The following is a 14,098-nucleotide window of genomic DNA, read 5'->3' as shown; positions in this document are numbered from 1 at the left end:
GCACTTTTTTTTTCTCCCCTTCTCTGTTCGTTGCGATGCCTTCCTTTTTTCTCTCTTCCCAACCGAAACTCCCGGACCCGTGCGGGGTCTCTCTGGCCCATCGACTTCTCTATCGGGTGCATGTACACGGTAAGCCGTTGCACACTCTCCTGCGTGTGTCTTAGTGGCAGTGGACATTCTCAAACGCGAAAATCCTTTTCCCGTTCCTACACAGAAATGGACGTTTCCAGTTTTTCGCGGTTCTGTCTATGCTCGCACAGAGAAATCCTCCCAGCACAAAACCGGGGCAGCTTGCTCTTTCGCCGTTTCAGTACCACACAAACACTGAAGGGCACAGGGCCCCCACCCCACGCCCACGCACAGAAGTTCGCGGCCATCGCGTTAAAAGCCGACATTTCGTAACTACCACAACGTGCTGTACGCGTTATACGTGTAATCACATGCATTTCGTATTCATGGATTGTACAGGTCAAGTGATAGATAACTGTACACGGTATGATTTACCTCCTTTCGAGAAAAGTAGATGAAACGAGTGCTGGAAGCTTGTCTACTCGGATGATGTGTCAATCTTTTTCCCTTGACAATATATAAAACTACCTAATATAGTTTGTCATAAAAATGTTTTAGAGGTACGACTACAAAGGAACCAAAAAAATAGCAAAACTAATTAATAATGGCTGTTCAGACACCTAAGCAAAGATTGGCTAACGAGAAGTTTAACAAGAACGTGGAGAAGCAGAGGAAGTTCGGTAAGAAGAAGCAAGACAAGCAAAAGACTGAACTACCTATCTCCAAGTCCTGGGTCTATTTCATCCTGTTCCTGTTGATTGGTGGTGGTGTTCTAGAGCTGTTTAGTCTGTTGTTCTAAAAAAAAATTGCTTAGTCTGTTCTAGAGCAATAGACTAATGAACTCTCCACCATTAGAGAGATATCTTTGTCTATTCTCAAAATAGCACTGATTGTACATAATTTTTTTTTCTCCATAGAGAAAGGAAAAACTAATATTTACTGCCATCTGTATATCTATTTCGATGAAAAATATTCTAATAAATTAATGTTACTATTTCAATTTCCCTTAAAAAAAAATAATTATTACCCGAGCTAGAAACTTGCAAAGACAGATTGAAAAAAATTACAAAACATCTTGGAAAAGAACAGCTCATATATCACAGAAACAATCCTGTAACTCGCATATGACTCTTCGGGATGTTGAGAAGCTGAGGCTATGGCGGTTAAAGATATTCCGAAACCAGCAACCCATTCTCCGTGCGAAACCTCCCCACGCCAGTAGAAAAACCCAGTACTTGTTTCAGAAGATCGACAATGTCAAATCACAGTTCGGCACAGATGGCAAAGGCGATCTCTTGTGGCAGCGTGATGGAATGAATCCATACCACGATCTGTACGACCCCGGAGACTTAAAGACCCATAGATTGTCGGTTACTAAGCTTTTGACCAAATCGTGGTGCGAGTTGCGCTTCGCTTACGATCTATACTCAAGGCTACCTCTGTTTAGAGAAGCACACTTGGCCGCCGGTGAACGCACACACCAAAAATTGGAGAACTCCGAGCATACTCCAGTGATCAGACCTCAGGACATACCGCAATTCTCAGAAACAGTGGAAATAGTAGAGGATGACTTGCATGTGTTGGCGGCCTCCTGGGCAGAAACTATCACTAGGCTTATACACCTTTTCTCAAGTGGAGACGCAAGAGAAATACTGTGTCATGGGTACCTGAATAAAGAAACAAACCAACTCTATGATCCTATGGAAACAGAAGTTTGGGACCCATCACAACATATCTTGATTAGCGGCATTATCGATCATTTGACGCTCACCTCAAAAAACGGAAATCTTCCATTAAACAATCACCATAGATCAATCGACGACTCCATTGCCAAACTTAAGAATACTCGTAATGAATTTGCTAAAAACGGCTTGACTATTCAAATAAGTGATGTCAAAACAAGGACAAGGAAATTTATACCGCCTCAGGAATCGGTTCAAAATGCCACTAAATTACAATTGATGTACTATAGACATTTTTTACTAAGTCTAGGCACCGACTCAGACAATACTTATGAGATGTTGTTGTACAATGCAAGAATACGAGGTGTGGATGTAGATCAGCCATTAAACCCTGCTAACTGTTTGTTAATAATGATACAGATGGACGGATTTGTTGGAGACTTTGTCAAATTGCAAAACGGTGATGGGTTTCAATTTCCTAAATTTGATAACGCTCCAATATCTCATTCGTTCACACTAGCGGATGCCAAGCATCATCAATTCCTCCAAAATATAAACTCTCATGAACTGGCTGGTCAACTCTTGAACGGTACTTTTGCTAAGCCTATTACGTTAAGGTATTTTGCCATGAGACTTGCACAAATGTACAGTATGTTGACTCCATTGATCTCAGAAAAACTAAAGGTAGAATACTATCATAATAACGAGTGTTTCCAGGAAGTTGAGTTCGTTAATGATAAGAAAAGCTTAGGTGAAAGTTGCAGGAGTGCAAGTAGTTTTTGGTTTGGCAAAAGGGCCATTGAACCCGTAGAAGCTACAACTTTCAATTACAATCAGTATTGTAAGCACTGCGACTATCGAGATCATTGTGCATGGATAAAAGATAGCCTTGCTAAAAGTACTAAGCTTGGAGATGAGTTGACTCAGATTGCTAGAAGAATCCATAATATTTAATTAATGTAGAGCACCTCAATATTGCATATCTCATTCAAAAGGAGTTTTATTTTATGATCACTAAACAGGTTGACGAATACCTAATCCGGGTTATTCATTGTTAATATCCTTGTGTATGGCATCAGTTATAGTAGCTGAATATTTTCCACCCACGAGCATCGAACACAACCTAATAATAAACTGGCAATACAAAATGTGTGAAAACTGCCCGAATGTCATTAGAGATTTCACTTAGTTTGCTTGCGATGAAAGCAAACTATAAACCCATGTGGAATTTTTATCAGTGTTAGGGGCTACAATGATTAATTTCACAGTGAATGTTTCATATGATCGCATTCACTATTTGATATTGGAGCTTCCTTGAGGTGTTTGTTGTATTGGGGTAAAAGTATATATACAGAGCATAAAACACATAGCGGTTAATTCAGTATCAACAAGTTTTAAGATGCTCGTATGGCGCAGTGGTAGCGCAGCAGATTGCAAATCTGTTGGTCCTTAGTTCGAACCTGAGTGCGAGCTCTTATTTTTTTTGTTTATGCTCTATTATGCAAGTTTCATAGTTTTTACGTTTTGGTCAACATATGCACTAATTACGTTACTTAAATACCTAGCTATCGTAATGGTAACTAACCAAAGAGTTCCAATATCAGAACTAGTTGACACTGTCTTCATTCGAGCACTAAAATAAAGATTCAGTATAATTGCCATTGGTAGTTTTTTTGTTATTGTTATTGTTACTAACAACAAATCGCACTTATACTTGAGCTTTTCATTAAATTATTGCACTACATAACGCATAATGGTCATCTACATTCTCCCCAATATCGCCAATTTCAAAAAGATACAAATCAATACAAATCAATACAAATCGGCTGGTAAAGGAACGATGGGTTTAACTTTCTAGCGGTAAATTCAGGTTAGTCTAGTGAAAACAACAACACCAATACCATAATATTTGGTGTGAACAATAAACTCCAGTTATAATTACTACTATAAAAATCAAATAGATATTGGAAAAAAAAAATAACGCAAATTTGTAAGAGCTCTTTACCTATGTTAGCTACTTAAAATCATAAAACTCTGTACTGTATTCCACGATAGAAAACAAAAACGCAAATTTGTGCTGTCCCACGCTTGAGTATTTACATCATCTGTTCCAATCCCATACACAAAAATGCGTTTTTGCTTTCCGTAGTGAAATTCATATTTCACATCTTCTGTGTGGGAAAACACTGGTGTAGAATCACGTGATGGTAAAAAGTCCTCATCATTTGAAATACATAGCATTGATCACGAATAGGTGTTTATCTATTGACATATCTGCTTTTATCAGCCGATAAGAGTTACCCTATTTGGCTATCTTAGTCACCGATAAGATAAGATAGACTTATCTTTTTGAATCTTCCAATGGTTTTTTGTTCATGGCTAACTAACAATGAGAAACAACAAGTAACTATAATCGACAGGTAATAGTTATTTGTATGGAACCCCTGCTTTTTTTTTTTATTTTTTGGTATTCGGATAGTTTTCGATCTGATCAACAACATCTGAAAGTTATACATTTGGAAAATCCTTGACATCAAGCGTATTTTGGCTGGAAATTGCGTCGAGATAAGGGAAATTCACAATAATTTTGTTTGGAAAACTTTAATTGTGCATCCTAGTCTATGTATGCACATATACAATTTCCTATGCAGTTGAAATTGAAATTTGCGCTCTCCATAGATTAATTCCAGTATTGCGGATCAAGAAATTGCGTTTTAGAATTCGTCTATATTAGATTATTGTCAATCTTTAACAGTAAACCTAGGTCCAAAGGTTATTATATTTCACTTTTGTGCTGTCTAATACAAAAATGAGGACTGCTACATATAAAAAGGCTGGAAGTTTGAGGAATACATCGAAACCAGTTGAAACATTATACGTTTTTAAAGAGGTTCTTATATGACACTCTCCTTCATATTTTTTTTACTAGTAGGATAAAACTTAATCAAACAAGTTCAGGCATTCATTAAAAGATTATAATGACTGCTACTAATATTTGCCCTTCAATAGGCTGGTCTATCCAGGATTGGATAGACTTTCACTTCAAATCCACCCCTAAGGATTCATATGAATCTCTTCTTGAGTTAGTGAAGAATCAAAGAATTGCACCAGAGGACCCAGCATGGATCAGTGTGGCAACCGAATCATTGCTAGAGCAACAATGGCAGTTGTTGCAAAGTAGACACGAGAAAGAGAAATTACCACTTTACGGTGTTCCTATTGCAGTAAAGGATAACATCGATGCAAAGGGTTTCCCTACAACAGCAGCTTGCCCATCCTTCTCTTATATGCCAACAAGAGACAGTACTGTTGTAGAATTGTTGAAGCAGGCTGGAGCTATCATTATTGGTAAGACTAATTTAGATCAATTTGCTACAGGTCTTGTCGGAACTAGATCGCCATATGGCCGCACTCCTTGTGTTTTCAGTGATAAGCATGTTTCTGGGGGCTCTTCAGCGGGTTCTGCGTCTGTTGTAGCTAGAGGAATTGTTCCCATCGCATTAGGGACAGATACTGCAGGCTCGGGAAGAGTTCCTGCGGCACTTAATAATATTATTGGCTTAAAGCCTACAAGAGGAATATTCTCTTGTAGCGGTGTTGTCCCAGCCTGTAAATCATTGGATTGTGTTTCTGTCTTTTCAATGAATCTTTCAGATGCTGAGAAATGTCTTAAAATCATGACCAAACTTGATATTGAAAATGATGAATATTCAAGATCATTTCCAGCTAATCCTCTTCAAAGCTTTAACAAGAATCTCACTGTCGCTATTCCTAAGAATGTTATGTGGTATGGTGAAAAAGAGAACCCACTCTTATATGATAGGGCCATCGATAATTTCAAGCAATTAGGAGCACAGATAAAAATTATTGATTTCGAGCCACTTTTAGAACTTGCCCGTTGTCTTTATGAGGGAACTTGGGTAGCAGAAAGATATGCTGCTACAAGGAAGTTTCTAGAAACATCCCCCCAACAGAGTACTCTTGATCCAGTTGTTTATGGTATCATCAAAAGTGCAACTAAATTTGATGCTGCAGATGCTTTTGAATACGAATACAAACGCCAAGGTATACTGAGAAAAGTGGAGGTCTTACTGCAAGATATCGATGTCCTATGTGTACCGACCTGCCCACTAAACCCATCCTTTGAAGAAGTTGACAAAGAGCCAATACTAGTCAACTCAAGGCAAGGAACATGGACTAATTTTGTTAACTTAGCTGATCTATCAGCTTTAGCAATACCCGTAGGATTCCGTTCTGATGGATTGCCTAATGGTGTAACACTAATAGCCAAAAAATTTGAGGACTATGCTTTACTTCAACTGGCAAAACGGTTTTTAGCTCAGCTATATCCAAGTGGTACCAGACCATATGGAATGTTTTTAGACAGATATGTCGGATTGAAAGATGACTCTTTAGAAGGACCAATTGTAAGCTCTGATGATTCTATAGTTTTAGCTGTTGTGGGTGCCCATTTAAGAGGATTACCACTTCATTGGCAATTGGAGAAAGTTAATGCTACATTTATTTGCTCGACAAAAACAGCCAAAAAATATGAACTATACGCATTGCCAAAAAACGGCCCTGTTTTGAAACCAGGTTTGAGAAGAATTACAAGTGGAACAGGTTCTCAAATCGAACTTGAATTATATAGTGTTCCTAAAGAAAAGTTTGGTGAATTTATTTCTTTTGTTCCAGAACCACTAGGAATAGGGTCGGTGGAACTGGAAAATGGAAAATGGGTTAAGTCTTTTATATGTGAAGAAAGTGGTTATAACAGTACAGGTTCTATAGACATTTCTCATTACGGCGGCTTTAGGGCTTACATTGAGAGTATAATACCATCTAATGAATCAAAAAAAGGACACTTCAAGACAGTATTAGTTGCAAATAGAGGAGAAATAGCTGTGCGTATTATAAAAACACTGAAATCAATGCAAATCAAATCACTAGCCATTTACTCTGCGACAGATAAATACTCTCAACATGTTCTTGATGTCGATATGGCTCAAGCTCTTGATGGACATACAGTGGAAGAAACATATTTGCATGTTGAAAAGATTATTTCGATAGCAAAGAAATATGACGTCGATGCTATAATTCCCGGCTATGGTTTCTTATCTGAGAATGCATCCTTTGCCGATAGATGTGAACAAGAAGGTATACAATTTATTGGGCCTAGGGGTGAAACAATTAGAAAATTAGGTCTAAAGCATTCCGCAAGAGAAGTTGCTAAAAGTGCTGGAGTACCGCTAGTGCCTGGTTCTCCACTAGTCAAGAACGCTGATGAGGCCTTTACGATTGCAAAAAACATTGGATACCCAGTTATGGTGAAATCAACCGCTGGTGGAGGTGGAATTGGGTTACAAAAAGTTGATAATGAGCAAGACATGAGAAAAGCATTTGAGACTGTTAAGCATCAGGGATCATCCTATTTCGGTGACTCAGGAGTTTTTATGGAAAAATTCATTGATAACGCAAGACATGTTGAGGTCCAAATTATGGGGGATGGTAAGGGCAAGACACTTGCTCTAGGTGAACGTGATTGCTCATTACAGCGTAGGAATCAAAAAGTAATAGAAGAAACACCGGCTCCTAACCTTCCTAGAGAGACTAGACAAAAAATGCTAACAGCTGCAGAGCGATTAGGAGCATACCTAAATTATAGAGGTGCAGGAACTGTTGAGTTTATTTACGACGAACAGAGAGATCAATTTTACTTCTTAGAAGTCAACACCAGATTGCAAGTCGAACATCCTATCACTGAAATGGTAACAGGCCTTGATTTGGTTGAATGGATGATTAAAATATCTGCCGGTGTAATGCCTTCTCTCGATGAATTTAACATTTCACAAAATGGAGCTTCAATAGAAGTACGTGTATATGCAGAAAATCCTTTAAAAGATTTTAGACCATCTCCAGGAGAGCTTGTCGATGTACAGTTTCCAAACGACTGCCGAGTGGATACTTGGGTTAAGAAGGGAACCAAAATCTCCCCTGAGTTTGATCCTACATTGGCTAAAATAATTGTTCATGGCAAAGATAGAAATGAGGCTATTTTAAAAATGAAGAAAGCATTGAATGAAACCAAAATATATGGATGTGTTACAAATGTCGACTACTTAAAAAGTCTGATCTCTTCAGAGATGTTCAGGAATGCGCAGTTATCAACCAACTATCTTAACACCTATGAATATAGTCCATCAGCAGTCGAGATAATTGAACCTGGCGCGCTAACCACTATTCAGGACTACCCTGGCAGGGTCAACTATTGGAGAATTGGCGTTCCTCCATGTGGTCCTATGGACAATTATTCATTCAGATTGGCTAATAGAATTGTAGGTAATGATGAAAGAACACCAGGCATCGAAATAACTTTAACAGGTCCTACTATAAAGTTTTACTCTGATAGTTTAGTATCCATAGCAGGTGGTGAGGTATGTTGTAAATTGGATGAAAAGAAAATACCAATGTTTGAGCCTATATCTGTCAAAACTGGGTCCGTTCTTTCAATTGGTAAAATTGTAAAAGGCAGTCGAGCATACCTAGCCATTAGGGGAGGTATCGATGTACCCAAATACATGGGATCGTTTTCCACCTTCACTATGGGTAATTTAGGAGGATTTAATGGTCGAGCATTGAAAAGAGGTGATGTCTTGTCTCTTCCTCAGCAGTTTGACTCTGAACACGGTATTCCATCACCATGCTTTTCACCAGAAAAAGCTCCTATATATGTTAGACCTGATATACCAAATGATGGCGTCTGGACTATTGGTGTTCTAGCTGGTCCTCATGGCGCACCTGATATTTTCGAATCCGAAGGTATGATGGAGTTCTTCAAATCCGAGTGGAAAGTTCATTACAATTCTAATAGATTTGGTGTAAGACTGATTGGACCAAAGCCTAAATGGTCCCGTACTGACGGTGGTGAAGGAGGTCTTCATCCTTCTAATACTCATGATTACGTTTACTCGCTTGGTGCTATCAATTTTACTGGAGATGAACCTGTTATAATTACTTGTGATGGACCTTCTCTCGGTGGATTTGTATGCCAAGCTGTCGTCAGTGAAGCAGAGATGTGGAAGGTTGGACAATTGAAGCCAGGTGATACAATTAATTTTACCCCAATAGATTGGCAAAGCGCTAGAAACTTGAAAGAAAATCAAGATGTTATTATCAATGATATGTCCTCGTGTGCGCTTCAGAAGCTAAGTGATCAACCACTACTTAAATCACCAGAAGACCCGATACTTTTCCAAAAAGATGGTCAAGAATTGCAATCGCCTAAAGTAGTTTACAGACAAGCTGGGGACAGATACATCCTGATTGAATATGGAGATGACATTTTTGAATTGAACTTGTGCTACAGAATAAAATCTTTGATAGATATTATATCCCAAAGAAATACAAAAGGGATCAAGGAGATGTCACAGGGTGTTAGATCAGTATTGGTTGAATATGACGGCTATGAAATTTCGCAGAAAGAATTACTTAAGACGTTAATCGCATATGAAGAGCAATTACCCCAAGAAAAAAACTGGTCGGTGAAATCAAGAATATTCAGACTACCAATGGCTTTTGAAGATAAAGAAACTCTTGCATGTGTGAAGAGATACCAAGAGACAATACGCTCTAAAGCACCATGGCTACCAAATAATGTAGACTTTGTTGCCGAAGTTAACAACTTGACACATGATGATATCCGTCAGCTAATATACACAACGAGATACATGGTACTTGGTGTTGGAGATGTATTTTTAGGATCACCGTGTGCCATACCCTTGGATCCACGGAATAGATTACTAGGTAGCAAGTACAACCCTTCTAGAACTTTTACTAAAAGAGGAGTAGTTGGAATAGGTGGATCCTATATGTGTATTTATGCCGCGGATAGTCCCGGCGGGTATCAATTGGTTGGCAGAACAATCCCTATTTGGGATAGATTGATGTTACAATCAAAGAAAGATGAGCCATGGTTATTGTCCCCATTTGATCAAATTGAATTTTACCCTGTCTCAGAGGAACAAATTGATGAATATACCGATGAGTGGGACAATGGTAATTACAAAATCGATGTAGATGATGTTGTTTTTGATCATGGTAGTTACTTGAAATGGGTTCAAGATAATATCGAAGCTATAGAGGAGCATCAGAGGGCCCAAAGAGGGGACAACTATTCAAAATTTGCCCAAAAAATACAAGAGGCGAATGCAGATTTGAAACAAACCACAACTGAAGTTATTGAACAAAACATATTAGAAGATGACTGCGAATATATTTTCTCTGAATATGCAGGCAGATTCTGGAAACCTATAGTAGAGATTGGAGCAAGCATAGAGAAAGACCAAGGTGTTGCTGTGATTGAGGCTATGAAAACGGAGATGATAGTTTCATCATCTGTGGTTGGAAAACTGAAAAAATTCTTATTCAAAAATGGAGACATGGTTGATGCCGGTGATCCTGTGGCAATAATTCAATGCTTGTAAAAGAATCGGATATAATTCTATAGTATAGCTTATTTTTATAAAAGAAATAAAATGAAAATCTCAATTAACATAACAACAATGGAGAAGAATTTTTATTAATATAAAAGCATGATAACATAAATTACTTACATGGAAATGACATTAGCTTTCTGATGTTTCAGTGACTTATTAGTGGGGTAGTGCTATCCTTTGAAACACGCTGTGATTGAACACCATTACTCATAGAGGTAGAACCAATATTTTGTTTTAGTTTTAGTGAAGCATGGGCAATTTTCAGCCTTTTTATTATCCTCTTCTTTTGCCATGAAACTGGCAACCCAGGAATGTAACCGTATTGCTCTTCCAGAGTAAGTAATTTCAGGCAGCCAATTAAAATTAGCCAGTATATAATGTAACTTAAAACAGAGCCATATGTGGCACTATTTGTCCATCCAAAGATAGCTGTTAGAATCATCCATCCACCATCAGTTTCGCCATTACAACAGTTTACATGCCAGACTGAGCGTGAGATATCGTAGGATCCAGGTCCACTTCCAACTTCACTCATATCTTGTCCATTACATTTATTAACATAATCTTGTAACTCCAGTTGCCATACACCTTTTGAGAATAATCCTGATGCAATCAGGTACATGAAGCAGGTAGTAACAACAAGACAGATTTTAAGAGATAGCGAACTAGAGTAGCGGAAGAAAAATACACCAAACACGCCACTAATACAGACTGCACAAGCCATAGAAACCATAATAGCGCTCATTGGTTGATCGAGGCCTACACCACCAATAAACACAACAGCTTCCAAACCTTCACGTAATGATGTAACAAACGGTAAGATAAAAAATGCATATTTCTCACTAAAGCTCACTGCTTTACTCGAATTTACTTTAGAGATCATTCCACCACGGTCAGAATATATGATAGACGCAAGTTTGACCCTGAATTTCTCTCTTAATTTACCCATTCTTAAGAAGAACAAGCCCATTACCGAAATGATCACCGAGGCCACAAGACTCAATATACCTTCGTAATAGTGCTCACTCATAGTCCAAAGATCGGTACCGATATGATAAAAGACCGCAATAAAAGCACCACCAATAAAGGCACATATTATTAGACCCAGAGCACCCCCGGATACAATTTGAATTTTTAGTTTTTTGTAAAGTTTTAAGTTATCTGCATATGAAAGTGATTCGTCAGTTGATGGAACCATTGATTCACCCTCAATATTGAATGCTTCTTCCTCTTCTTCAACTGTTAAAGGTATACGTTCTGCATTTACATCATTTATTGGAATGCCATCATCGATACCATGGCTGATTTGATTCCCTGTATCTTCAGAGTCATCACCGACAGATAAACCTTGCTTGACAATGGTTAAAAGAATAGAAATAATAACGGCAATCTCTAGAGACTCCCGGAGGAATATGAAAAACACTTGGAATGAGAAATAGTCTTCGAAAGCCATGTTGTTTATTGCTTTCGATTTGCGATGACCTTCCCTTAAGTTTGTCTTTGAAAGTTACTTATAGAACAGCTTCTTGGATAAACACTTGTGCGCACGGATCCTATAGTTGCAATATAATTAGATTATTTCACAGTAATGTCTGCAATATATATACCCATCTTATAGCAAATGTGATTCTTATCAAGTTTTGACGTTACCAATACTACTTTTTGTGTTGTGTTTCCGCATGAAAGTGGGTGTAAATTAGACTCACTTCCTGCGAGATTCATGTGACTAATGCTAATATGGATTTCTACAAAATGCTAATGAATATTAAGCACCAACGAAGAGTACAATCATAACCTATGATCTTTACATGTTACACAAGTATTGCTTGTATAGATTAGTATTACTGGCTTTTCATTATCCACTTAATATTAAGCGGGTTTATAACGTAGAAAAAAAATGGTGATATGGAAAATAATTAAATGAATAAAATTAGAACCAAGCGTTTAGTATAAGGTAACATTTACAGGACAGTTCATTGAGTTTAGCTAGAAACCTTCAATTTCTTCTTGTATTCTTCGTCTAAGTTGGCTTCAATTTTTGGTGGTAGACCGATTTCTTTAGCTTCAAAGTAACGCAGATTGCAGAAGTAGTACGTCATCCAAATCTTATCCTTGCTAAAATTACAGGTACATTTGTTCTGTAGTCTGACTTCTTCTTCATGTGGACAAGATTGGAAATCTGGGTGGTGGTAACCGAAACCGTCAAAGAAATGAATCTCATCCTTGTCTAACAGCAGTGCTGCAGCAATGGAATGAACAGGCGCATCACCCCATCTTTCGTAATAGAAACCACCCTTCTGATCCAAGAAATTGAAGAAATCCGTGTAAGCTTGTGACCTCCAGAAGTTCAAGTCACCGACTTCGAAATTTGTCCAGAAATGGCAGCCATTGTATGTCTCACCGCCATCGTCACTGATAAAGTTCAAGAAGTTATTCTTATGAATGTGTTGTGGGTATTTCTTCATGAATTCCTTCACAGTAGCCCACAACGTTGGAATGGTCTCCTCGTATTCTGTCAATGAAATTACGAACCCGTACTTCTTCTTGTTCTGTCTCAAGAACTTGAAGATGTCGTATTGGAAATTACAAAAAACAGTGATGTCTGTGTCAACTCTCCAGTAATAGTCGTACTCTTGCACAAGTTCATGTCTATAGAAAAGACCTGATTGGTAACGGCACATGTGTCTGTATGGTGTCGAATCACCGTATGGAACTTTGTCTAGGACCATTTTACGCCTAGAGATTTCATATTTCTCCTTGTCAATGTGAGATGGAACTTCCCAATGTTCTTTAGGAACTTTACCGTACTTAGCTTTACCAGAGACCAATGCAGATGTCAAGCGGATAAACTCATCGGTGAAACCTTTGTCATTCAGGAATACCCAATCATAGTGATAACGATGGTTCAATCTGTCCTCGACATGTCTTATTGTATTTACCAAAGACCACAAGTCACCATTTCTAGCCAGAGTGATAAATGCAGCCTTTTCCTTGACACCATCATCCAGAGGATGTTCCTTGACGTCCTGCAGTAGATCAGAGGCAGGAATCACATACCCAGGCTGGCCATTCTTAACAACGCTAGTGAAACCAGCCATTGTCTGCTGGGGTGCCATCGCAGTAGTGCCCGCATCGGGCTTGTGCATCAGAAATAGAACAGTCAGCGCCATAAGGAAAGATGCAAACCCAACACGAATGGTCTTTTCATACTTCCTTACAAACATCGCCGACTTCGGCATAAGCTTCTTCTTAACAGCTCCCATCGTGAGTTCGCCTTTCTATTGCCCTATTAACTGCACAAACTCAATTGAAGACTACTTAGCTTTTCTGTAATATAGCGCTCATTCTTCTCAATTGCTATTATAAGTGTGTTTCTTCGCTTTCGTAGGTCCACCAAGCTGTCAAGTTTCGAAGAAATTTTTCTTTTGCGAAAATCACTTAGAAATAAGATAAATACACAGAAATCCCTGCAGGATAGTTGAAGAAGCCACGAACATAGATATTCCCTATGCATACTATCATGGTAATTGAAAGGTGTCCTGGGCAAATATTAGATTATATCTAACTTTTGGATAGTTACAGGTCTAAATACTTTGGACATCTCAACTATAGGAACATTAAAACAATTTCTTCATAAATCGAATGTTCACGTGACTCTTCCATTACATTTCCTGTTTAGGAAAAATCTCAAATTTCCAAGTTTTAAGGTTGATGAGCCAGGACATCAGCTACCTTCTTGCAGCAATAAATTGCAGGTATGGTATGACTACTGGCCGCAAGTTGGAGTCGGTTGGTTGAAACGTTTCCCATGCAGCGCTCAATTCTCATTTGTTGCTGTTTATAGGGCATTGG

General features: G+C 38.3%; 5 protein-coding genes and 1 non-coding gene across 6 annotated transcripts; 4 read left to right on the top strand and 2 right to left on the bottom strand.

Annotated features, from left to right (window-relative positions):
* Positions 1 to 673: 673 nt before the first annotated feature.
* YSY6 (Ysy6p) lies at positions 674 to 868 on the top strand (the record flags this gene model as incomplete). Its single annotated transcript, XM_002999555.1, has 1 exon — positions 674 to 868. One exon carries the CDS (start codon positions 674 to 676, stop codon positions 866 to 868), a length of 195 nt encoding a protein of 64 aa, XP_002999601.1.
* Positions 869 to 1,193: 325 nt separating this feature from the next.
* On the top strand, positions 1,194 to 2,705 carry EXO5 (Exo5p; the record flags this gene model as incomplete). Its single annotated transcript, XM_449588.1, has 1 exon — positions 1,194 to 2,705. One exon carries the CDS (start codon positions 1,194 to 1,196, stop codon positions 2,703 to 2,705), a length of 1,512 nt encoding a protein of 503 aa, XP_449588.1.
* Positions 2,706 to 3,152: 447 nt separating this feature from the next.
* On the top strand, positions 3,153 to 3,224 carry tC(GCA)3. The gene has a single exon. It is a non-coding gene; the product is annotated as a tRNA-Cys (tRNA).
* Positions 3,225 to 4,729: 1,505 nt separating this feature from the next.
* On the top strand, positions 4,730 to 10,234 carry DUR12 (bifunctional urea carboxylase/allophanate hydrolase; the record flags this gene model as incomplete). The annotated part of the gene is made up of 1 exon (XM_449587.1): positions 4,730 to 10,234. The coding sequence occupies one exon, from the start codon at positions 4,730 to 4,732 to the stop codon at positions 10,232 to 10,234; it is 5,505 nt and encodes a 1,834-aa protein (XP_449587.1).
* Positions 10,235 to 10,391: 157 nt separating this feature from the next.
* Positions 10,392 to 11,699, bottom strand: FTH1 (Fth1p; the record flags this gene model as incomplete). The annotated part of the gene is made up of 1 exon (XM_449586.1): positions 10,392 to 11,699. The coding sequence occupies one exon, from the start codon at positions 11,697 to 11,699 to the stop codon at positions 10,392 to 10,394; it is 1,308 nt and encodes a 435-aa protein (XP_449586.1).
* Positions 11,700 to 12,228: 529 nt separating this feature from the next.
* On the bottom strand, positions 12,229 to 13,509 carry GVI51_M05423 (glycosyltransferase family 15 protein; the record flags this gene model as incomplete). The annotated part of the gene is made up of 1 exon (XM_449585.1): positions 12,229 to 13,509. One exon carries the CDS (start codon positions 13,507 to 13,509, stop codon positions 12,229 to 12,231), a length of 1,281 nt encoding a protein of 426 aa, XP_449585.1.
* Positions 13,510 to 14,098: the final 589 nt, after the last annotated feature.

This window comes from Nakaseomyces glabratus, chromosome M, assembly GCF_010111755.1.
Source record: "Nakaseomyces glabratus chromosome M, complete sequence".
Taxonomy (NCBI): domain Eukaryota; kingdom Fungi; phylum Ascomycota; class Saccharomycetes; order Saccharomycetales; family Saccharomycetaceae; genus Nakaseomyces; species Nakaseomyces glabratus.
Note: the sequence above shows the minus strand (reverse complement) of the source record. Positions and strands in the feature narration are given on the sequence as shown.